General features: G+C 34.0%; 5 protein-coding genes and 1 pseudogene across 5 annotated transcripts; 2 read left to right on the top strand and 4 right to left on the bottom strand.

Annotated features, from left to right (window-relative positions):
- Positions 1-2,770: 2,770 nt before the first annotated feature.
- LOC133682179 (uncharacterized) lies at positions 2,771-3,895 on the bottom strand (annotated as a pseudogene).
- Positions 3,896-4,676: 781 nt separating this feature from the next.
- Positions 4,677-6,300, top strand: LOC133697143 (uncharacterized). The gene has a single exon (XM_062119530.1). The coding sequence runs from the start codon at positions 5,405-5,407 to the stop codon at positions 6,005-6,007; it is 603 nt and encodes a 200-aa protein (XP_061975514.1). The 5' UTR covers positions 4,677-5,404; the 3' UTR covers positions 6,008-6,300.
- Positions 6,301-6,969: 669 nt separating this feature from the next.
- On the bottom strand, positions 6,970-10,853 carry LOC133679023 (probable beta-D-xylosidase 6). The gene is made up of 6 exons (XM_062101570.1): positions 10,008-10,853; positions 9,460-9,626; positions 9,266-9,363; positions 8,841-9,191; positions 8,099-8,515; positions 6,970-7,705 (listed from the first exon to the last, which is right to left on the bottom strand). Exons 1-6 carry the CDS (start codon positions 10,776-10,778, stop codon positions 7,107-7,109), a joined length of 2,403 nt encoding a protein of 800 aa, XP_061957554.1. The 5' UTR covers positions 10,779-10,853; the 3' UTR covers positions 6,970-7,106.
- Positions 10,854-11,806: 953 nt separating this feature from the next.
- On the top strand, positions 11,807-13,620 carry LOC133693713 (probable protein phosphatase 2C 80). Its single transcript, XM_062114997.1, has 4 exons — positions 11,807-12,327; positions 12,480-12,817; positions 12,934-13,083; positions 13,300-13,620. The coding sequence occupies exons 2-4, from the start codon at positions 12,698-12,700 to the stop codon at positions 13,591-13,593; spliced, it is 564 nt and encodes a 187-aa protein (XP_061970981.1). The 5' UTR covers positions 11,807-12,327; positions 12,480-12,697; the 3' UTR covers positions 13,594-13,620.
- Positions 13,621-13,736: 116 nt separating this feature from the next.
- Positions 13,737-16,487, bottom strand: LOC133693721 (constitutive photomorphogenesis protein 10). The gene is made up of 4 exons (XM_062115006.1): positions 16,128-16,487; positions 15,606-15,679; positions 14,724-14,871; positions 13,737-14,245 (listed from the first exon to the last, which is right to left on the bottom strand). Exons 1-4 carry the CDS (start codon positions 16,339-16,341, stop codon positions 14,148-14,150), a joined length of 534 nt encoding a protein of 177 aa, XP_061970990.1. The 5' UTR covers positions 16,342-16,487; the 3' UTR covers positions 13,737-14,147.
- A 1,266-nt stretch (positions 16,488-17,753) lies between these two features.
- Positions 17,754-19,977, bottom strand: LOC133696989 (RNA polymerase II transcriptional coactivator KELP). The gene is made up of 3 exons (XM_062119306.1): positions 19,531-19,977; positions 19,302-19,407; positions 17,754-18,081 (listed from the first exon to the last, which is right to left on the bottom strand). Exons 1-3 carry the CDS (start codon positions 19,798-19,800, stop codon positions 17,987-17,989), a joined length of 471 nt encoding a protein of 156 aa, XP_061975290.1. The 5' UTR covers positions 19,801-19,977; the 3' UTR covers positions 17,754-17,986.
- Between the last annotated feature and the right edge of the window lie 1,370 nt (positions 19,978-21,347).

The following is a 21,347-nucleotide window of genomic DNA, read 5'->3' as shown; positions in this document are numbered from 1 at the left end:
TTCTAATTTGTTTCTTACACTAAGAAGTTGGCGGGTCTCATTCAATTTTATTTACCTGCATGAATATCTTTCATCGTCGTGGCACCGTTGAGATTAAGCATTGGAGTGTTAATTGTCGGAAAGGTGCAAAGTAATGATGATTATGACCGTTAACCAATAATTGCAAGCTCAAAGCATGGTGGTTGCGTGGCGGACGAATATTTCCGAGCAGGCCTCTTTTGTGTTTCACTCTTCCAAGAACAACTTACTCATGTTGCTTTTTATTTTTGTGCTTTAAATTTTATTTTAAAAAATTCAATTTTTTTATTTTTTTAAATTAATATTTTTTAATCTTTTCAAATCATTTTGATGTGATGATGTTAAAAATAATTTTAAAAAAATAAAAAAAAATATTATTTTAATATATTTTTATGTAAAAAATATTTTAAAAAGCAACCGCAACTATACTCCGTATCTTGCACACCAATCTACCTTTCCAAGTGTATGAAAAGAGGCTTCGGATGTAGATGTCCAGAATAGTTTATTTTTATAGTATTTTTTATTTAAAAATATATTAAAATAATATTTTTAATATTAACCCTTTAATTTTTTAAAAATATTTTTAAAACATACAAATATTAGACATAAAAAAATATGCTCAATAGAGTTCTGATCAGAGGGTTGTCCCTTGGTTGTTGCCAAGATCAACTCGGTGAATAATCGTTGATAAACCCTCGGAAAAAGAAGGGACCGTGCCATTTTGTTATTGAACACTTGTAGGCAATCAATTAAATCATCACCAGTAGTCGGCATTGAGGAGAAAATCATAAAAAAAATAGAAAGACAAAACCATCATCCAAACAATCACAATCATTTAATTTAAAGTTCCTTTATCTCTTCTTCTATCAATCAAATTCCAAAACTCAACAATCACAAAACACATCAATTATTATTCAAACGCGCCACCGCCACCCACCAACCTGCCGCCACCACCCCATCCGTCTTTTTTCCCCCATTATCACACCATATTCAAATTAGCAAAAGAATATATGTTCTTATGAATTCCCCGTTATGCTTTCCGTTATACTTTCTATTAAAAGAATCGGATAAGATTATGATGCTTCACTATTCACATAAAAAATTAAGCAGTAATTTTTCTTTTCAATTATATCTTTCAATGACTTAATTAGATGGAATTAATATTGCAATTATGATAAAAGTACTAAATAAAAAAAATTAAAATATAAAACACAAAAAAAAATAAGTTTGATTCAAAATTTTTATTAATGTTTATTTTGATCCAAGAATTCATTTTATTTATTTTTCAATCCCTAAATAAGAGAGACACATTGAAAAATAATGATAAAGAGAAAAAATGGTTGGTTGTCTCGATTCAAACCACAAAGTGATCTAGGTTTGGTGCTACAATATTTCATTTTATGAGAAAAGTTGGACGGTGGTTGTCACTTATATTTAAATTTCATGAAAAAATAGATTGGGGCTTGGAAAGACATGGGGTTTCGGGTTGATTTTTTTATTTTTTTTTACCGATTTTTTGGCAAGTTTAAGGGCATAGGTGGGTTTATTGAGTTGTATATGTTGTTTTGCATATGTTTTTAGGTCAAAATTTAGTTGAAGATGGGTTGTTTTGTCCAACAAATAAAAGGAGAGATTCTATCTAATTTCTGACCATTTGGGTTGCTTAAAATTGGCTAAACAAATAGTGCATAATCTGCATGAATAAACAACATGTCTTTTGATTAAATTTTTTCAAAAAAAATAAATACAGGGTGGACGACATATCATTTGCTTTCTTAATAGATAAAAATAAAGTAAGGCTAAACACTCAAGCTTGTGCATCTGTGCTATTAGGGGGGCAAGTGCTAGGCCTAACCCTTTTATGTCTTTTTCTGTTCTTTTTTTCTTTATTGTTTGCCCCTCAAAACAATTTATCTTGTTGATTAACTTATTTTTCAGTTTTGACATGGTTCTTAAGTAATAATAATACAAAATTTTATTTGAATTTTAATATATTTTTAATTATTATGTATTTGATAATAATAATAATAATAATAATAATAATAATAATAATAATAAATTGTTCATGAAAATTCAATTCATTTTTTTAAATTTAAATATATTTTGAATATGATTTTAGCACATGTATATATGACTTATTTAACTTTCAATCATATAAAATATATGAACATAATATTTTGATAATATTTTTTTAATTACTTTAACTATCATATAATCTCTCTCTCTCAAAGAAAAACAATGATTCAAGTTAAAAATCTTGCACGGTAAGATAAATAAGTGACACGTTAAGAAAATTGATTTTAAATTTGAGAGATATATGTTTTGTGATTATTTAAATGACTTACATTTAAAAAAAATATTATTCTATAATTAAATAAAAAAAACTGAAAAGTTACATATAACCTGAGATTATATATCTTAATATACATCTTTGTCATATTTTCCTCATTTAGTCTTTGGTTTAGATCAAGAAATTTTTTATTATTTATTAAAACATATAATTTTTTATTTATTTTATTAAATACATATATTAACCTTATTTTGCAGAAACAAATTTACCTTAATGATTTTTTTTTCAAAACCACTATATTTTCAAGTTTAATAACAATATTAATATTAAAGACACTCTTACGACTAGTTTTTATATTCAAAAATATTTTGGTTTCTCGTAGCATAGCGCGAAGATCCAAACTAGTTTTTATATTGAATAATTTATCTTTAATAAAAGATCTATGTTCTTATACGTATCAAATTGACTGAAAAATACCACATCCATGGAGTTTTTTTTATTATTATTAAAAAAATCGAGAACTTCGTTAATGACAAGTTGGGCAACGAACCAAACCATTCTCATTGCACTTCCCACACCTCTCCTTGACCCCATCAACCAAAACCTTACAACTCCCACCACATTCCAAACATGGCACAAACCTAGCAGCCCCACATCCTTCACACGCTTGTCTTCCCTCAACTCGCTCCACGCGTGCCCAAACTAGTGTCCTCCCGAGTCGAGCTGACTCATTCAACTCAACAACCTCATCAACTCCTCCTATGTACCTTCCCTTGATAAAAACCCTAGGCACACTCATCCCTTCTCCCGTCAAATCCCTCAACTCGTTCAAAAACTCCCCATGCAACGAGACGTCCCTCTCATAAAAAATTACATGGTGCAGCTCAAATATGGTCTTCACACGAGTACAATCTTCAAATGTCTTACGTACCCCTCGTAACGACGTCGTGTAAAGCACAACTGAGTTAGCTCCACTTGGTGGACTCTTCTCTTCGAATCCACTCAATGGGTCCACCTTCTTCATAGGCTTCCCTCCCTTTTCGTGACTCGATCACTGGCTCAGTCCCAACTCGTGACTCGGGCTTGCTGACAACCTCAACTTTCCTCAACTGGCCGGTCCTAATGGGCTCTGTTTTTTTCAACTCCTTTTCAGGTTTTGGAGCTAGTTTTGCTTCCAGCTCTTCAAGGGTATGAATAGAAACACTATTTCTCGGTTCTTGCTTCTTTTCTTGGTTGGTTTTAGCAACTTGAGTTGGTGTAGTATAAGGCGCCTTTTGTGATGGTGGTGGTGGTGTGGCAATAGGCCTTTTTTTACCGAGGGTAGGCTTAAGGTCTTGATCAAGTGCCTTACTAACCTCATCTCAAGAATGAGGAGCATCCGTTTCAAACTGGTTGAGCTTCTCTAGTATTGGAGCTTGCACATTTGATGGCATTTCTTGATTTTCTTGAACAGAATTGTCCACTACAAGCCATGGTTCTTGAATTGAGTTAATGTTGAATATATACTGCAAAGCTGGAAGGTGGTGGAAGATAGACATCTTCGCTTGCTTCAATACTTTTTGAAGAATTGCACCCCAGAGACACAACACACACACACACACACACACGAATGTTTATATTTTAAAATATAAGTTAATAATTTTTTTTATTTTTTAAAAATTATTTTTAACATTAGTATATTAAAAAAATTCAAAACATATAAATTATATTAAATTTTAAAAAATAATTCAAAACATATAAATTATATTAAATTTTAATAATTTTTTTTTAAAATTTTTAAAAACACGGTTATTCAAAGTGTAAAGGAAGATTTGGGGTATTATTTTTTGTGTGGTCGGAAAGTGGAATAATATGTGTGGTTTTAGTGGAGGCTTTGGTCTAATTATGTTTTTGTCTTTTCTACTTTGAAATTGAAGAAGAAGTGAGCTTTCAGAGAATTTTTGTGGGATAATGGGTTCGTAGCCTCAGAAATGATGTGTGGTGTAGCTGAGTGCCACGAAGAAAATGGTATCTTGGAACGCCAGCTGGTTGGGCAATGCTGGTATGATCAAGTGGGTTGTGGGAGTACAAGACAAAGGGGATATATGTTTTTAGCTTATTTGGTTTTACTCGGATTTCTGGCTGTTTGTTTTCACTTTCACTTCCCGAAGAATAAGAGTTTCTTTCAAATTCGGGTTTAAATTTGATTTTCTTCTAGTGTCACAAATCTCAAAATTATTAAAAATTTATATAATTATTAATTTTAAAACCCATAAAATTATTCATGAACAACCTGTTCTAAACACCCCGTCAATCTTAAAAACAAAACAAAAAAAAATTCTTTCAAATTTTGTGGATTGCTTATGTCCTTTGACAGAGGGCTAAAAGGGTGCTCTCTCAAGTCTCAACTCTCGTCTATAATAATATGATTGGGTTTAGCTTGTGGCTCAAATGTGGCTAGCTATAAAGGTTCTTGTCCCATCAAAACATTTGGGCTTCAGGTTAGCTGGGCTCGATACAAAATCCAATCCTTCTAACAAAGAGTACTAGATTTGAACAATGCAACTGAAGAAGAATCCAAGCATGGAGGAGCACAAGAATAATTCCTGAGGCGCTGCTGACATGGGCATTACATCCAATGTTAATACATTGAAAAAACCTTTAGATAGGTTCTTGTTGCGGAGCATGCATATTTTTTGTCCCAAGTCATATTGAAAAGACAGCATTTTGTCACGGATTTTTAGAGACTACAATGCTGTTGTTACGAAGGAGTCAGTCACCAAAGGTGGTAAATTCATACCCCTCAGCGCATAGATTTGAAATTAGCCACATCTAAATTGTCGTTTCTTCCTCCTATTATTTTAACATACCATTCTACCTTGCATATTCTATTGTTTTGCCTTGGATCAACTCATAACTTAAACGCTTAAATAATCCTATCAACGGTCTAACATCACATGGAACCGATCAAGATTTTTGAATAAAGCAACACTGCTTTGTCCCTTCTGACATCTCTCCATTGTCTCCCCACTTGTTTTTGCTTGGATTCCTCAATTTCTATATATGAACTGGAGCTTGTGAGTCTGTGACTCATATTGATGTAACAGAATTGTAGTAATGGGAAATTGCTCTCTCAAAGGGGTTATGGAAGATTGTCCTAACAACATTAGGGTTTTAACAGATTCTGGGGGTATTGTAGAGTTCAAGGGTCCTAAGTTAGCCAAAGATGTCCTTCGTGAATATCCAGGTTACAGCATTTTTAGGCAGGGTCACGCGTCATCTCCATTGTCTACCCATGAGTACCTACTTGGTGGCCAATTTTACTGTCTTCTTCCACTTCAGAATGAGCAGAAATTATGTGACACTAAAGTTATTAGCCAAGCTCACGGCATGGGGCTGGCCACAGAGAAGGTAGCCATGGAGTGGATTAATGAGATTGAGCCACCAAAGATGTCATCCAGTACAGCAGCAATGGATTATGTAGACGACTTAGCAACCGGACCGGTGCTCGAGGTCCTGCCTACGCTAGGGGATGGGGTTTGGAGAGTGAAGTTGGTGATCGGCACCAAGCAGTTGGAAGAAATTTTGTCTGAACAAGTGAATACCGAGGCCTTGATTGAGAAAATGAGAATGGCAGCAAGCTCAGCGAGTCTGACGCCTCGGCGTAGCAAGAGTTCTTGGAAGCCAGCGCTCTCTAATGTATTCAGGGTTCCACATTAATAATTAGTCCGTCCTTTTCTTGTTGTGCTAGCAAAGAGAGGATTTGAGTGGTAGGAATATTAGTGAACGAAATGCCTTAATTGTTTGAGTGGCAAATTAAGCACTATTACTCTGTTACAGAAACGCTTTTCGCTTCGTCGGTTTTTTTTTGGGTCTAATGTCAGGATGCTTGAAGAATTGTCTTCAAGCGTCGTGTAGATATGCAACGAAGAGAGTTGTAATGTAAGAGCATATGACTATGCTTTCACGGTTCGTTGTTTTGTTACTTTTGAGTTTATAGTGGTTTTGGTTTAGTTCTTACTCTTTTTGATAACTTGTTTTGGTTGAGGTCTTGTAAGAAAAGGAAAAAAGACTTGTTGTTCAAAAGGCACCTATTACTATGGTTTCAAATTCAAGAACGTGTGGTGTGTGTATCAGTAACTTGTACTGAAAAAGAAAAGAAAACAGTACTCTTGAAAGTTAGCTTGGATAGCAGTCGAGTTTGTTTCCCACTTTGTCATTCAAGAATCAAATTCTCGGCTGGTGAAAAAAACAAAATATAGATGGAGTTAAGATCTGATTAAGAAATAAATTAACGAGCATTTTCTTGGCACTTGTTAGTCAAGTCTTAAAGGAGCAGAAAGAGTTGCTTCAAAAGCACTGGTTTTAAGTTTCAAGTTGCAATGGCTAGGTACCGCTGTTTCATGAACACTGGACTAACAAACGAATCCATAAATATTGATGGAGTCCTAAACCTTCTGGGATTGGAAGAACACCTCAATACTCATATAGCATCTCACTCCCCCCTTAATTCCTCTAAGAGCACGACAAGAATATTTTGAGTCGAAGGGGTGATTGGAATGGATTGGCCATTAGTGGCTGTTTTTCATTTAATCAGCTGGGGTTTTTAACCAAATCTACTACTGACTGACGTTTACCACAAAAAGGACCAAAAGGACGTGGTCTTGTTATAATATCGTATATGCTCTTGAATGGAACGACTTCTTACCATATCTGTATTTTTCAGAAACCTCCACAAGCTTAGTAATGGAAACAAGGTGCAAGGTTTTAAAAAAACAGAATTATGCTGAAACATTGTGGTATTTTGAAACAGTTGGAATCAATAAATTTGAATGGTAACAAAGTGCTCCAGATCTCCTAACATTAGGACATGGCCACCCAACAGCATTATCTTTTTTCCTTGCTCGTTTGCAACACTAAGATGCTCGCAAGGATCGACCAAGATGCTCATTTCAGTGGATCGGTGGGAAATAGTATGCACTCGATCAAATCCAACAAGCTGTTTTTCTGGAGCGCCTCTGAAAACTGTTGGCACTCTAGAGAACAACATCACCACGTGGCCTCCATCCATATTTCCAACATTCTCGACCAAAATTTGCATATAGAATCGCAATGAATCGCAAGATGTAATCTCGTTGATGTTTATATAACTTAATCTTTCTCCTCCCTGCTGTAGTATTCTCTTCCTAGATTTTGATGACAAAGAGCGTGACAAACTTAGCTTGCTTGGTGCTGACAAGATCTTGTAAGTGAAATTAGTGTAGCTTAAGCCTCCACCGAATCCATATACTCGGTTTCCAGTGTAAAACCGATAGGTTCTTCCTGGGTAACCACGAGAAGGATTAGGTCTCATGTTCATATCAGTCATCGATACCTCAGTGAATGACTCAGGATACCATGTCATTGGCAATCTTCCACCTGCAAATTTTGATGTAAAGACATTTAATGGGACTTCTGGATGAGAACAAGAAAGCATTGTTTTCTCTATGTATCAGAGAAACCAAACAATCCCAGACATTTTTCCATGGCACCTGATATCAGAACATATGTAATTTCAAATGGATTCTATTTTTTATACTTCTCATATCTTAGCTGGTAACCTGCTTTCCTTAAAAAACCTGGAAATGAATCCATTCTAAATGATGAGTTTTAATAAAGGTAACTTCATGCTTTTACAAAGATGATTTTATTTTTATGCTGTCTCGCCTATAACAAATTGGAGTTTTCAATGTAGTGTCGATGAAAGATGTAGTAGGATAATTTCAATTTTTTGGAAGAGAATAGGAACTTGATGTTTGTACACATACCAACCTGGATTATATTCTCCAAAGATGATTTCTGCAAGTGCCTTTGCACCAGCTTCACCAGGGTACCCGATCCAAAGAATGCTAGCAATTCTTGGGTCTCCTTTGGCAAATGATACATCAAGTGGTCCTCCACCAGTGAGAACTAGAATCACTGGTTTTTTACTTGCTGCTGCAACAGATGATACAAGGCTCATTTGTTTACCAGGTAACAGAAGACTAACTCGGTCATGATCTTCAGTTTCTTGTGATAAATCAAGCCCAGCAACAATAATTACAAAATCAGCTCTTTTGGCAACAATTATTGCTTTGTGGAACTGAGTATCAGAAACACAAGCTACATCGAGGCAACCAATGGCATAAGAAGTCTTCTTTACATAGGCTTTAAGTCCCTCAAAAAGACTCTGTGGATCACATGGATATCCTACAATTAAATGTATCAATTAATAAATATATAGTGTTGAAGTTGAAGAAATTTTACAATGTTGACAAAACTCTGCAATTACTTGATGTAAGCGGATTTCGAGGTTTGCTATCAGTGTGATTCTGCAACTAATTTGGAAATTACAAATAGCATAATTGTTTGTTTACATCATGATAACCAGTCTATCATAGAAAGAAAACACTTCAGTTCAATGATTTTTGGTAACAATTTGCCAATACTTAATCTGACTTTTAGTTGATGAAACTAATTCACACAAAAGGATAGAATTTGAATTGAATAAGATATTATGTGCAGCAAGTCATACCTGTGTAGTCACCACCCAAACTGTTTGCCATGTTTGCCAGTGGACCAATAATAGCCAAGGAAGAAACAGCTTTTTTATTCAAAGGCAGTAATTTTTTATCATTTTTCAGAAGCACAATTCCCTGCCTTGCTGCTTCAAGTGCTAGTGTCTTGTGCTCTTTGGTACAGACATTTTTAGGTCCAAGTTTTCCAAACTGCCCTTTTCTAGGGTCTCCATCAAACAGCCCTAGCCTGAGTTGAACTGAAAAAAGATTATGAAGAGCTCGATCTATATCTTCCTCTTGTAACTTGCCCTTCTCGACAGCAGATTGAGCATTTCGTAGCACGTATGTTCCACAATTAATATCCATTCCTACAAATAAGCATCCCCATAGTGACTATTAATTGGACAAACAGTGGTATTCGTTTGCTGCTAGTTATAGATACCTGCTTTAAGAGCAATAGCAACCGCATCCTCAGGGCTTTTGGAGTAGTTTTGATATTCAAAAATTGTGGCCACAGCATCACAATCTGAGGTGATGTATCTGTTTTTCCACGGGGACACGCAAATATGAACAATCAAATTCTGAATTTCGATTCTGCCATTGCATAATATAGAAAGAACTCTTAAAAACTTTTACCCCTTGAATCCCCATTCTGTTCTAGTTTTTTGTAAGAGATCCTCTCTTGCACAAGCAGGCACCCCGTTAACTTCATTATATGAACACATTAAGCAGCTTGCTTTGCCTTTTTGTATGCAACTACGAAATGGAGGCTGATACGTATCCTCCATATCTTGTTCTGTAACCTATTAGGAATGATAAACCAATTAAACTCACTTGAGATTGCAGTTAACATTCATTTTTAAGAAAGGCCAAAACACCAACAAATCTTGCTTTGTAATACCCTACAACTTATATATAAAAAAGTGAACTTGACAATCAAATATTGCTCCAGCAAACCAAAAGTCATAGGTTACAAAGAAACAAACTAAACCCAGTTAAAACTTTTCTCTATTACCTACCAACCAGTTACAAATTAAGCCAAGCCAACGGAAACCCTTTTGAAACTAGTTAACAATACTATCAAAGGAGTTCTCGATGGAGTCATCTTTTATCTTGTAATTCCAACTAACAATTATGAAAACCAGTTAAAATGAATTAACGAATTGGATTAAAAAACAAGTTACCACAGCATTGAATGAATATCTGCTGAAATTGCCCCATTTCTCCAGGTCATAAGCAGTGGAATGTTTGCAACAAGCAGAGAGCATAAGCTTATCATCATTAATTTCGCCATCCTCTCCTAACAGTACCCTCTTCTGTCCAATCCCATGTCTACCAGTGCTCTCAGTCTCAGTACCATTTTTCCAATGCCCACCTTGGAAACCTTTGACAAACTCAATAGCATAAGCAGAGGCCACCATAGGATCCTCACCAGGAGTTTCTTGGCCTCTCCCCCATCTGGGATCCCTAAAAATATTAATATTAGGTGCCCAGAAGGTCAACCCTGCTTGGCCAACATTGTACATAGCTCTAGCCTCGATGGCAATAGCTGATCCAATCAAGAACCAAAGAGTTCTATTAAAAGAAGCAGCGCTGACAATAACTTGAGGAAAACCAGTGGCTGAAGTAACAGGTCCTCCATTCTTAAAGGACACACCTGGGCCATTAATGGAAATTCCATGGAGAGACTCAGACCACCATTCATAGTGTGGGATGCCAAGTCTGGGGATCCCTGAGGCATTGTCTGAGAGTTGCTGGATCTTTTCTTGGAGGGTTAAGTGAGAGATGAGAGACTGGGCTCTTCTAGTGATGGGTAAGGATTTGTCACAGAAGGAGTAGGTGTTATGGGTTGGTGGTTTGCATGGAAACTGAGGATTTGCTACTGGTTTGGAGTTGGAGGGGGAGAGGGAGAGGAATAACAGGAGAAAGAAAAGGCATCTCCCGTTGGCCACCATTTGATTGCTTTTGCTTTGAATGTTTGTTAAGCTCAGCTAACTACTACGCTTCTGCTTTTATTTGTTCAACCATAAGCTTATCTTTCGTTCTCCAATTATACGTTTGGAAACAATATATTTTGAATTGTGATTCAGTTAATATAATTATCAATTACGAAAAACATTAAATATTACATTAAAAGGTGAAACACGAAGATTTTAGTAATTAAAAATTATAGTTTATTTTCATAATTGTTTGATTGCATTTTTATATATACCTGGATTATATATATAACACAAACAATATAAAAAATATATTAATATATAATAATAAACTTATTTAAATATTATCTCGAAGATTTAAATTTACAAAATTAAACAAGTTGTCAAACTTTCTCAATTACTTTTTATGCCAAAAGACATGATAAAAATCAAGGGAAAAAGAAGAAGAAGAAGAAGAAGACGTCTTATCTCGCTGAAATGAAGTGAAAATCCATGAAGTGAAAATATATTAGTAATATAAATATTATTTTATGACCATGTCAATACAAAATTAGTATTTTTATGAGGAAATATTTTTAATAATGAGATGAAGAAAATTAACAATCCATCTTGTAATGAAAATGTGAGATATTTACATAAAAATAACAAAATTAACCTACAATGTTACAATTTAAAATCTAAAATTTAATTTGTTTTGTTTTATATTAGATTTTGAAGTATTTTATTTATGTTTATCAATAAACTTCAATTTAATAAAAAAGATATATAAAATGGGTTAGTTTAGTTATTCTATAAAATTATAAAGAGAGAAATAACAATAAATAAAAAAACAGAAAAAGTCCTTTATTAGAGTAGTTTTCAAGTTAGATTTCACACAGACACTAGATCTAATACTAAAATAAATAAAATAAAATTAAGAGCAAATATATTTAACCAACGGACTAACCTTTTAAGAATTTTTTTTTTATTTTGGTTCCATACATGTTGATTTTTTGTCTACGTATTTCCTAAAAGGCCACGCATCAATCATCTTTCCAGTCCTAAAATTAGTGTCTTACTGCAACGAATATCGGCCTTTCCTGTACATTTTCTTTCTTTTGATTTGTATGAAGCCATGCGGCAGAAGCATATAAGGCCAAACAAGAACAAGTTTTTACCCTTTCTTTCTTTCTTTCTTTGAGATGGGGCACTGATCAACTCGAGTTCTTGAGAAACCCACTTGGTTTTGTGGGTTTGGAAAGAAAGAAAATAAGAGTTTATTAAAGATTAAATTGAAGAATTGAGTAACAAATCCACCTATTAACCAGCTAAACCCTTGATCCATATCAGATAAGGATTTTGTTTGTTTGTTTCCTATTTAAGTTCTAAGTGGACTCGGAACGAACAAGCTATTGCTACATAGCACGGGATTTTCATCCTTCTGTTTATTTTTCGTCTCGTAGAGCAAACTCTTACCATCTTTTCTTTCTATGTATTGCCATGTTCTAGCAACAAGTGGCTTCCTTAGCAACGATATGGCCGCCTTGACAATGAAAGGCGAAGAACAAAATACCACTACTGATCATGGGTATGTGACAGGCCTTTTTACTTGTTTTTTCTCTTCTTGTTTTTATCTGACATGTAGACACTCTAACCCTAAATGCATCACACGCATTAATAACTCGATAATTTTAGGCAGGTGACTTGCGATTTTATTTTTGCCCTTTTCGTTGTCTATAGGACTAGTTCAAAGAAGAGAAAATTGACAATGATCTCTGGATCATCCTATATTCCCATGGAAAAACTTGGGACGCTACAGGGCGATGATGCCCATTTTATTTGCGCAGAGAAGAAAACAGTTGGGGTGGCAGATGGTGTGGGTGGTTGGTCCAAACATGGCATTGATGCAGGAGAATATGCTAGACAACTCATGAGCAATGCTGAATATGCAGTAGTGAATGGCGAGCCAAACAGCAAAGTTGATCCCAGAAAAGTTCTGGATGCTGCTTATTCAAAGACCAAAGTTAAAGGATCCTCCACAGTCCACAGCATGCATTTTAACACTAGATCAAGACGAAGTACGTTGTTTATCCCCTTGAACCTCATAAATTCCTAATGTTAAAATTTCATGTAAATATTTGGTGTGTAATACGCTTTCTTTCTCTCGTTTTTCTTTTTCTTTTTCCTTATATAGGGCTTGACAACAGTGAACATGGGAGATAGTGGATTTTTGGTGATTAGAAAGGATGGAGACGTATACAAATCACCAATTCAGCAATATTCTTTCAACTACCCTTATCAGCTGCAAGATAATGACAGGAGTAGAACCCCTAGTGGCGCACAGGTACGGTGAATTTCTATTAATTGTATTTATATTTGTATCTGTTAGTATCATTTTAGGTTTATTTTGTAGCAGGTTAACCTGAATTGCCAAGGATTTTTTTCAGCTTTTAGAAGTACAAGAACCAAAATTTCTATTGATTTTTTTTCTTTATTGAATTTATAGGCTCATTATAATGGTGTTTTATAACATATTAATTGAAAACCACTACAAGTGCAGGTGACGACGCTTCCAGTTGAAGCAGGGGACGTCATTGTTGCTGGCACAGATGGGCTGTTTGATAACTTGTATCCAAGGCAAATAGAAGAGCTTGTTAGGACAAAGATTGAGGGAGGCTCAGATCCACAGGATGTTGCTTGGGCAGTGGCTGGGCAAGCTTACTGCACATCGATGGATAGAGAAGCTTTTACTCCATTTACAGAAGGTTCTTTGGAAGCTGGAAAATCAAGTGCTGGAGGCAAAGAAGATGACATTACCGTTATAGTTTCTTGCATTGTTGACGACAGTTTATGAAAGTTTTATATCAAAATTGAATTAAAATCCAGTGATTTTGTGCTAAAAAATCTTGTTTCCGAAACTAAGAAAGTGGGGGGAGATAATAAATAGATGCTGCAAACCTAAAAAAAATATGCTGCAGAAAACATTCGAACACCCCCTTGGTAATCCAACGTTTACTTTTCTACTACCACAATTTGAAATTGAATATTCTCAATTTGGACCTAATTGACAACTTTGGGGGCATGATCCATAGAACTTCTCCCCAACCAATTGCATAAACGCACAGACAACATCTCATAAAACACAGCATACACAGAATTCCGAGCCACATGAGAGAAAGGGAAAAACCTTTAACAATGACATTCCTTGAATCTAAACAACCTTGGGCAGTTTGCAAAATGTATGGCACATTTACAAGAGATTTACAAACCTTTCAACTCTAAGTTCAACCAATAATGAGGTGCTCTGACCTCCCCTGTCCAGTAATCTGCACTGCAGAACAAGATGCCGAAGTATGTTTTGTAGAAAAGAAACTCTGTTTGCAAGGCTTCTCATTCGCTCAATAAGTTTCACTTCGCAAATCGCAGTGTCCACTCTGCAGCTAGTTCATCATGTTTTGCTCTATCTGCCAAGTACAAGTGGGCAATGCCAGGGACAAGAGGATTGTCTGCAGTGAGGAGAACAGCCAAACGTTAGTAAAACATCAGAATATTTAATATGAAGGTGGTCTCTGGGATGCCAAACATAAATAGCAAAAAGGGTTTTCACATAGTTTTTACTGTACATATAAAACCTGAAAACTTGGTTTTCCGTTGGGTGTTCATCACAGTGTAATTGAAATCGGAGAGTGAAGACTTTCAACAAGAATATTCCCCACGAAATTTTTTTCCTTGACAAAAAGGTATGACCGTGGTTTCACAAGATTATATAAAATGTTCCCCATTGCCAACCAACAAAACTCCTATGGTCATCAAAATTGAACAAAGAAATACATATTTGTCAGAAATAATATGGAAGTAAAAATCAACCAGCCTGCAACTAAAATAGCAGTCATTGTAAAGGCCAGAACCCAAATATCTGCCACGAAACCCGAGCTAAAGAAAAAAAAAGAATTTATAGAATATTAAGAAGGCAAGAAAAATTACAAGGATCAGGGTGAGTGAAAATCGATCTGATTGCAAGTAGCACTTTAGTAATTGTAAGAGCTGGACTCCAACTATCCTTCAGGATGTCCAAACTAAGGTTGCCGGCAGAATCAACATTGCAATGGTAGATACGAGTCTTGAACACTACCTGTAAAATAATCTTATAAGTAAAAGACCGAACATAGAAAGTGGAGCATCAAAACACCTTACTCCTTTCACCATCACCAAAAATATGCTTTCATGCAGTTGTGCTTATATTCAATCTTCCTTGATATGGCTCAGAGTCAACTAATGATGGAATGGTTGGAAATGTACAAGTTAGCAGTCAAAGGTCCTAAAATCTAATACGATAATTCATTATATTATTAACAACAACTTGGCAATGTCACAACTATATTTGATGCGTAAAACATTATGTTAGATCCATGGATGTAAACTATACACAAAGGTTCATTGAACTGCTACAATTACATTTCAGAGAAGGAGTTCCTTTTAATTCTTAAATGTTCCATCTTCATGAGTTATCCTCGATTCGCTCACTTGCTGTCTTCTGATGTAACTAGAAATGCAGGCCATCAACAGAATAATTATCACAGAAGAGCACACATAAGATCTAGGGCTGCTATTTTTTGTAATCCAACTAGGCATCACAATGGTGCCACGGCCAACAGGGTCCAACATCACCTATTACTTCGGTAGAGTTATAAATGGAACCCTTATGCTCTTGAAAGATTTTGACTCCTATTTCATTCTAATCTTTCAAGTAAGCTTACCGAGAAGTAGATCAACCACATAAATCAATAATCTCACGTCTCAGATGAAAAACTCAGCAGATATGTATATATGCATGGCAATCAACTAATTGGATGTAAATGCACATACCTTTGGAGGTTTGAATGGATAATCACTTGGAAACGTTAGGTCAAGGAAAAATATTCCGCCTTGGTATGGCGTTCCTACAAAACATATGAAGCATAACAGGAATGAAACCCTATAACATGGAAAAATAGCCAAAACTGAAAAGAGAACCCCAGTATGATGAAGAACAAGCTACCAGTTCCTAGAGGGCTGTTTAATAAGGAACATGATCAAATAAGACCTTCAATCTTATATTCTTCAATTTCATTGCTAGAACCAAAAGTTGAAACTTATTTATAATCCAAACAAACAACATCCAAATTACTAGGAAAATAAAAAAGACAGTTTGATCAGTGACAGCTAGCTTTGTCTAAATTAAGCTCAGCAGCAATAACGCATGGAAGTTTCAAAAAGCATAATCCTCAAACATACTCAGTTAAACTAAAGCTGAGAACTTTATAAAGATTAAGAACAAAAAATAAGAAAAGCAACAAGAACCCACTATTCAAAAAGACAAGAAAAGTAGTGTGAAGTAGAGGAAATAACCTGGAGGCCCGATGACGGTGGAGATCCAATGGTAAATATTATCACCTTTGGGTCCAGCAGAGCAATCAGGAGGTGGGTCCATGTTAAGTTCTGTCATTTCTCGTTGTATTCTTTTCCCTGATGTTGAAACTGATGTTGGTGATACCCAAGAACTTGTTGCTGTTGCTGATGATCCTCCACCTCCTGCCATTGAGATGCCTCCTTGGCTATTCATTTAACCACAAGAAACCTGACACTTCACAGAGGGGTGTGTGTAGGGATGGAGAAGCAGTGCAGAGGATTTTGTGAGGTGATGAATAACCCGACAGGTCGTTAATTGGTTACCTTGCTATTCATTTAACCATAAGAGCATCTACAATGGAAGACCAAAATAAGATCCAAATTGTTTTTATATTAATTTTGTTACTCTAATATAATAATTAAATAAAAAGATAAAATAGTTTTTTTTTAAAAAATCATTCCTATATATTTATAAAAAAAATCAAAAAATTAAAATAAATTATTTTAAAAAATTATTAATTGAATTATTTTAACTTCATAGGGAGGTAATGGATAACCGACAAGTCGTTAATTGTGACCAAAATGGGATTTGCAGCCGACCAGTAGGTTGATAAGGGAAAGGTATATAAGAAACGGAAGCAATTATTAGAGTAAAATTTTAGTTTTATTTAGATAAATATGTTTTTACATTCATACATGTTTTAAAAATTTAATTCATTGTTTCAAATTAAAAATTATTATTTTTACCAATTTAACGATCATGTGGCTACTTTGCTTTAGAGAAAAGATAATGCTAACTTGATGAATTAATGAAGTGAAAATAATATTATTCTACGAAAATTAATACATTCAATAATCAAATAACTGATAAGAGCAAAATGGAATATATTTTTTTATTGAAACAACTTTGAGACATTTGTCAAATTTTGCGTTTTGTCTACAAGAATATTTAACTAGAAACATTAACTGTGTTCGGGTACGTAATACTGCTATATATATATATATATATATATTAAATGTCTTACAAATGCTCTTCTGATATTTCCATATTAATTTGATATAAATATGTAGACTTCGATGCCCGGAGAGAGCATTGTAATTCAATGCTTTATCTGACAGGTGACGGTTATATTTTTATTTTTGTTCAAAAAATATTCAGTATTTAGAAGTATAGTAATAATTATTTTTTAAAATATTAGAAAAAAATTAATTTAAAGAAAAAACATTTTAAAAAAAAATTAATTTTTTTCAAATGTAAAAATAAACAGGCTAAAATCTGATACAGAGAAGGCCTAATCCTAATTAAGGCCTAATCCTAATTAGTTGCGGTTGGTTTGTAAGAATCAAATTTGATATTTTGAACAAGTTTTTGTATATCTGTTTGGCGATTCTTAGCTGGAATTAAATATTTTATTAGTTATAATCTTATGCTTTGAGAGTTGAGACAACCAAATCACCATTTCTCTTTATTATTATTATTAATTTTTTTTTTTGGAGAGTCAACTTTTATTACAGCAAAACAACCCTTCAAAATGATTTGACAACGTCTATGGACAACAAATGGTCATCAAATCAATCTGGAATGTAAGGAGAATTCTTTATGCTTTTTGGCGGTAAACTGGAGAATCTATCAAGGCCAGTAGGGTAACATTGATTCACAACAAGCTGTCTACAGTAATATGACAAGAAGCACAGGCACAGGCCATAGCAGCAGTTAAATCTTGCAAGACATGAAGCATTTCAAGATGCCGACAACAGGCTGTCTGAACTTAATATTCAGAAACGGTACAAAACATGGCGACAGTTAATTCTTCGAAGACACCTCCGGGCATTTGAAAACCCGGACGGCAGAATCACTCTCAAATATCCCGATCCTGCATGTCCTTCACGGCTTTCTCAATTGCTGGCATGTTCTTCCTCAAGGTCGACCATTGTTCCTCGTTTAAGCTTATTCCTGAGAGAAGAGAACAAGAAAAGGTTAAGCAAAACCTTCATATATTAGCAGCATGAAACACAACTGGGCTTAATGCTTAAAGAAACAAAAAAGTTAATCAAGATGGCCTGACTTACACATGTCCACGCATGTGGTACACAGATAAAAAGAGACTAATGACCATAATCCAATGAGGCAGAATATCAAAAGGCTTTAATGTAACAGTCTTCAACAACATTTGTCAATTTTGTCACACATTTTATCTTAGATGCAGGAGTTTGAATGAATATGAGTTATGTGTTTCCAACAGAAATCCTTTCAATACACACAGATGATAAAACTGACTCTTAGATAAAAAGCAAAAACCCTTGCACGGATTCCAGTAAACACTCATAATGCATAGTTGTGCTCTTGGATTCTTCTTCCTTTTTTTCTGAAATACGCATATTATCAAGTCCATACGGTTTTATTTCAATGTCATTCCCATATTTTCTGAATTGCCTCTATGTTTGATGAACATGAAAAGAATAGTAATCTCCTGAAGATTGGCATTGGTGAAATTATAGCTCTCAGGAAAATCACGCTGCATTGAGTAACTGCCCTAAAGCAGGATGCAGGGCACTTCACTACACCGAAATCAAAATCTAAGCATATCCATATCCCTTAAGTTTCCAACGTAAATCATAGAACTGTATGAGCCATCATACAAAACCACACAAATGGAATGACTGCATGCATCAAACATTAATCTAACACCAGAAGATCTGTTGAGAGAAAATCACACAAAGATAAAAGATATTGTGTCAAGATGCCCAAAATCAGATTGCTCAGGTGATAAAACAAGATTTGAAATTGACTACCGCACAACTCAACCAGAGAAAATGGCTGCCCCTCACAAAATTAACCGAATAATCCTTTAAGCAGAAGGATTGAAAAACCAAACATCCATAATCAACACCTTAATTTGTAACTTCTCTCAGCCTATACAATTATACACCTCTGATTAATCCACCAAACTCGGAGAATCAGACAGTCGTGACTATGATGATCGTCAAAAAACTTCAATTTAACTAGAAAAAAAATCCCCCAAACCCAAAACTTGAGTTACAAACCAATCTTATTTTGCATCAATACAAGAAACCCACATAGAAAAACACAAAACTAAACAAAATAATAGAAAAAAACCAAAGCAGCATATAACATTTTGAAAAAAAAAATCCACAATTTAATAAATAATCTACCTTTAGTAGTAGGTCTTTCTGCTCCACCGTCATAGTAATACTCCCTTATTGACACCAAATTTGCTCCTCTGAAATTCTGTATTGTCACTTTTCTCTTAGCTGACAACTGTCAATCAAAAGCAGCAAAAAGAAACATTCAATATTCATTAACAAACCTAACATCTCAAAATTAACATTTCCAAAGCTAAGACCAAAAAGGGGGGAGAAGGGGTTAGGGTTTTGCACTAACCCTGCAAATGACAAGATTGCCCTCATCATCATACTCTTGCTCCTGCTTGCCTGTTTCTTCTTCATCGTCTTCTTGTTTGGCCTTTTGTTCTTCGAGGAAAGAATTAACGACGTGTCTAACATAAGTCTTGTACTCAGATTTATCAAGGTCAAGGTCAAGCTTGTTGGATGCTAACCTACGAATCTGATGTTCAGTTGTAGTTTCCATGTCAGATTCTTCCAAGATTTCTCGTACTGTTTCTTTGATTTGCATTCTGAGTTTGGGTTCCATGTTTTCTTTCCTTTCTATTTAGGGTTCTAAGGATTCTTATTGTGACACTAAATGGAAATAAACATCTAATACAGTGGGAGCCAGGGAGGGAGGGTAGATATAGATTCTTTAACACTAGTGATTAGGCGTGATTATTAAGGGTTAACTGTTTCGTGCTTTCAGTTTTTAACTTGCATTATTTGGAAAGTACAAGATAGTGTTCTTTTCTGCCAAAGTTTGGTCAAGTTTTTCTAAATATATACATATATAACAAAATAATTTTATTAAAATCAAATAATAAATACTTAGTTTCCAACTATTTTAATATTAAAAAATAAAATTAAAAAATAAATATTAATTTAAAAAATTTACCAAAATAAAAAAAATAAAAATTTAAATAATAAGAATCAAATATGATATAAAAAAATTAAGGGTGATAAAATCATAAAAAAATTAATTTAAAAAATTATCATAAATACAACAAATAACAATCAAAAGAAGACCAAATTTGACAGAAAAAAAATAAAATTGAGAAAAAGATTATTTTATAAATTATTTTAAATAAAATAAATAATAGTAAAAAAATATGAATAAAAAAAAATTAAATTCAATGACTGCTTTGAAATTTTAAAGGGTCTAATATAAAAAAAAAGTTATAAGCATCAAACTGAAGATCTGTTACTAATGCTCCTCTTAAAGATGGAAGACCTCCATCAATGATTCGAACTTTACTTTGGAAAATATTATTTGGTCACTGAACATCTCCTCATACTTCGTTTTAAAAGCGCAGTTGAAACCTATACGTTAACACCTGCAATGTATAAATCAACTATTTTTTAAAAAATAATGTTTATATTTATTAAATTATTAGTTTGTTTTTTTATCAACTTGATTATAAAAAAAAATGTAAAAATATAAAAATACACTCCGACATGGTTAAATAAGTTTTAATTTTAAAAATATTCAGATTATTTTATTTTGCTTAATGAACAAAAATACCCTAGGATATCAATTTAAAAAACAAAATTGATTGTAAGGATAATGGAATTAACGTGCTTTAGAAATATAAGAAGATCGCTTTGTCACCAAAACCTTGTAAAAATATCGTTTTGCCCCAGGAGCTAATTAATTGATTTTTTTTAAAAGGGTAAAATAAATTGCTATAGTAAAAACCTACTCATTTTAGATTTTTGTTAATTAGTCGGTAAGATTTTATTTTTTTTTACCGTCAAGCGTCTCGTTCCTCAGTCCTCATGAATTTTCAATCGGCTAAAAAACTACTTTTTATCTCTCACCTTTTTTTAAAAAAAAATTTCCTTTTTATGGGCTGGTTGGTAAAATAATAGAAAAAAATTTGGTTAAAAAGGCAATAAAAAACCTTTTTTTTTTTTTTATCAATGGCTTCGGAATAAAAAATGGACAAATTTTTTGTACCTTGATATCACAAACATAAAGAAGAAGGAGAACATGTCTTACGAATATTTTGATGATTTTCTTTTTCAATAATTAATTTAAGATTACTAGCAATATTGTAAAAGAAGCTCAAGTTCCTGAAAACGTGTGAGAAA

This window comes from Populus nigra, chromosome 1 (assembly GCF_951802175.1).
Source record: "Populus nigra chromosome 1, ddPopNigr1.1, whole genome shotgun sequence".
In the NCBI taxonomy this organism is placed as follows: domain Eukaryota; kingdom Viridiplantae; phylum Streptophyta; class Magnoliopsida; order Malpighiales; family Salicaceae; genus Populus; species Populus nigra.
This window is presented reverse-complemented; position numbering and strand designations above follow the sequence as displayed.

Excerpts from the sequence above, each read along its gene's own strand:
- LOC133693721 (XM_062115006.1), bottom strand. The coding sequence starts at position 16,341 with ATGAATAGCCAAGGAGGCATCTCAATGGCAGGAGGTGGAGGATCATCA. Across the intron at positions 15,680-16,127 it reads CACCGTCATCGGGCCTCCAG|GAACGCCATACCAAGGCGGA; the intron begins GTTATTTCCTCT and ends TATGTTTTGTAG. Across the intron at positions 14,872-15,605 it reads ATCCATTCAAACCTCCAAAG|GTAGTGTTCAAGACTCGTAT; the intron begins GTATGTGCATTT and ends ATTATTTTACAG.
- LOC133679023 (XM_062101570.1), bottom strand. The coding sequence starts at position 10,778 with ATGGTGGCCAACGGGAGATGCCTTTTCTTTCTCCTGTTATTCCTCTCC. Across the intron at positions 9,192-9,265 it reads TGCTATTGCTCTTAAAGCAG|GAATGGATATTAATTGTGGA; the intron begins GTATCTATAACT and ends GCTTATTTGTAG. Across the intron at positions 7,706-8,098 it reads CTTTGGAGAATATAATCCAG|GTGGAAGATTGCCAATGACA; the intron begins GTTGGTATGTGT and ends CAAAATTTGCAG.
- LOC133696989 (XM_062119306.1), bottom strand. The coding sequence starts at position 19,800 with ATGGAACCCAAACTCAGAATGCAAATCAAAGAAACAGTACGAGAAATC. Across the intron at positions 19,408-19,530 it reads GCAATCTTGTCATTTGCAGG|TTGTCAGCTAAGAGAAAAGT; the intron begins GTTAGTGCAAAA and ends TTTGATTGACAG. Across the intron at positions 18,082-19,301 it reads AGAAAGACCTACTACTAAAG|GAATAAGCTTAAACGAGGAA; the intron begins GTAGATTATTTA and ends CTCTTCTCTCAG.
- LOC133693713 (XM_062114997.1), top strand. The coding sequence starts at position 12,698 with ATGGCGAGCCAAACAGCAAAGTTGATCCCAGAAAAGTTCTGGATGCTG. Across the intron at positions 12,818-12,933 it reads TAACACTAGATCAAGACGAA|GGCTTGACAACAGTGAACAT; the intron begins GTACGTTGTTTA and ends TTCCTTATATAG. Across the intron at positions 13,084-13,299 it reads GAACCCCTAGTGGCGCACAG|GTGACGACGCTTCCAGTTGA; the intron begins GTACGGTGAATT and ends CTACAAGTGCAG.
- LOC133697143 (XM_062119530.1), top strand. The coding sequence starts at position 5,405 with ATGGGAAATTGCTCTCTCAAAGGGGTTATGGAAGATTGTCCTAACAAC.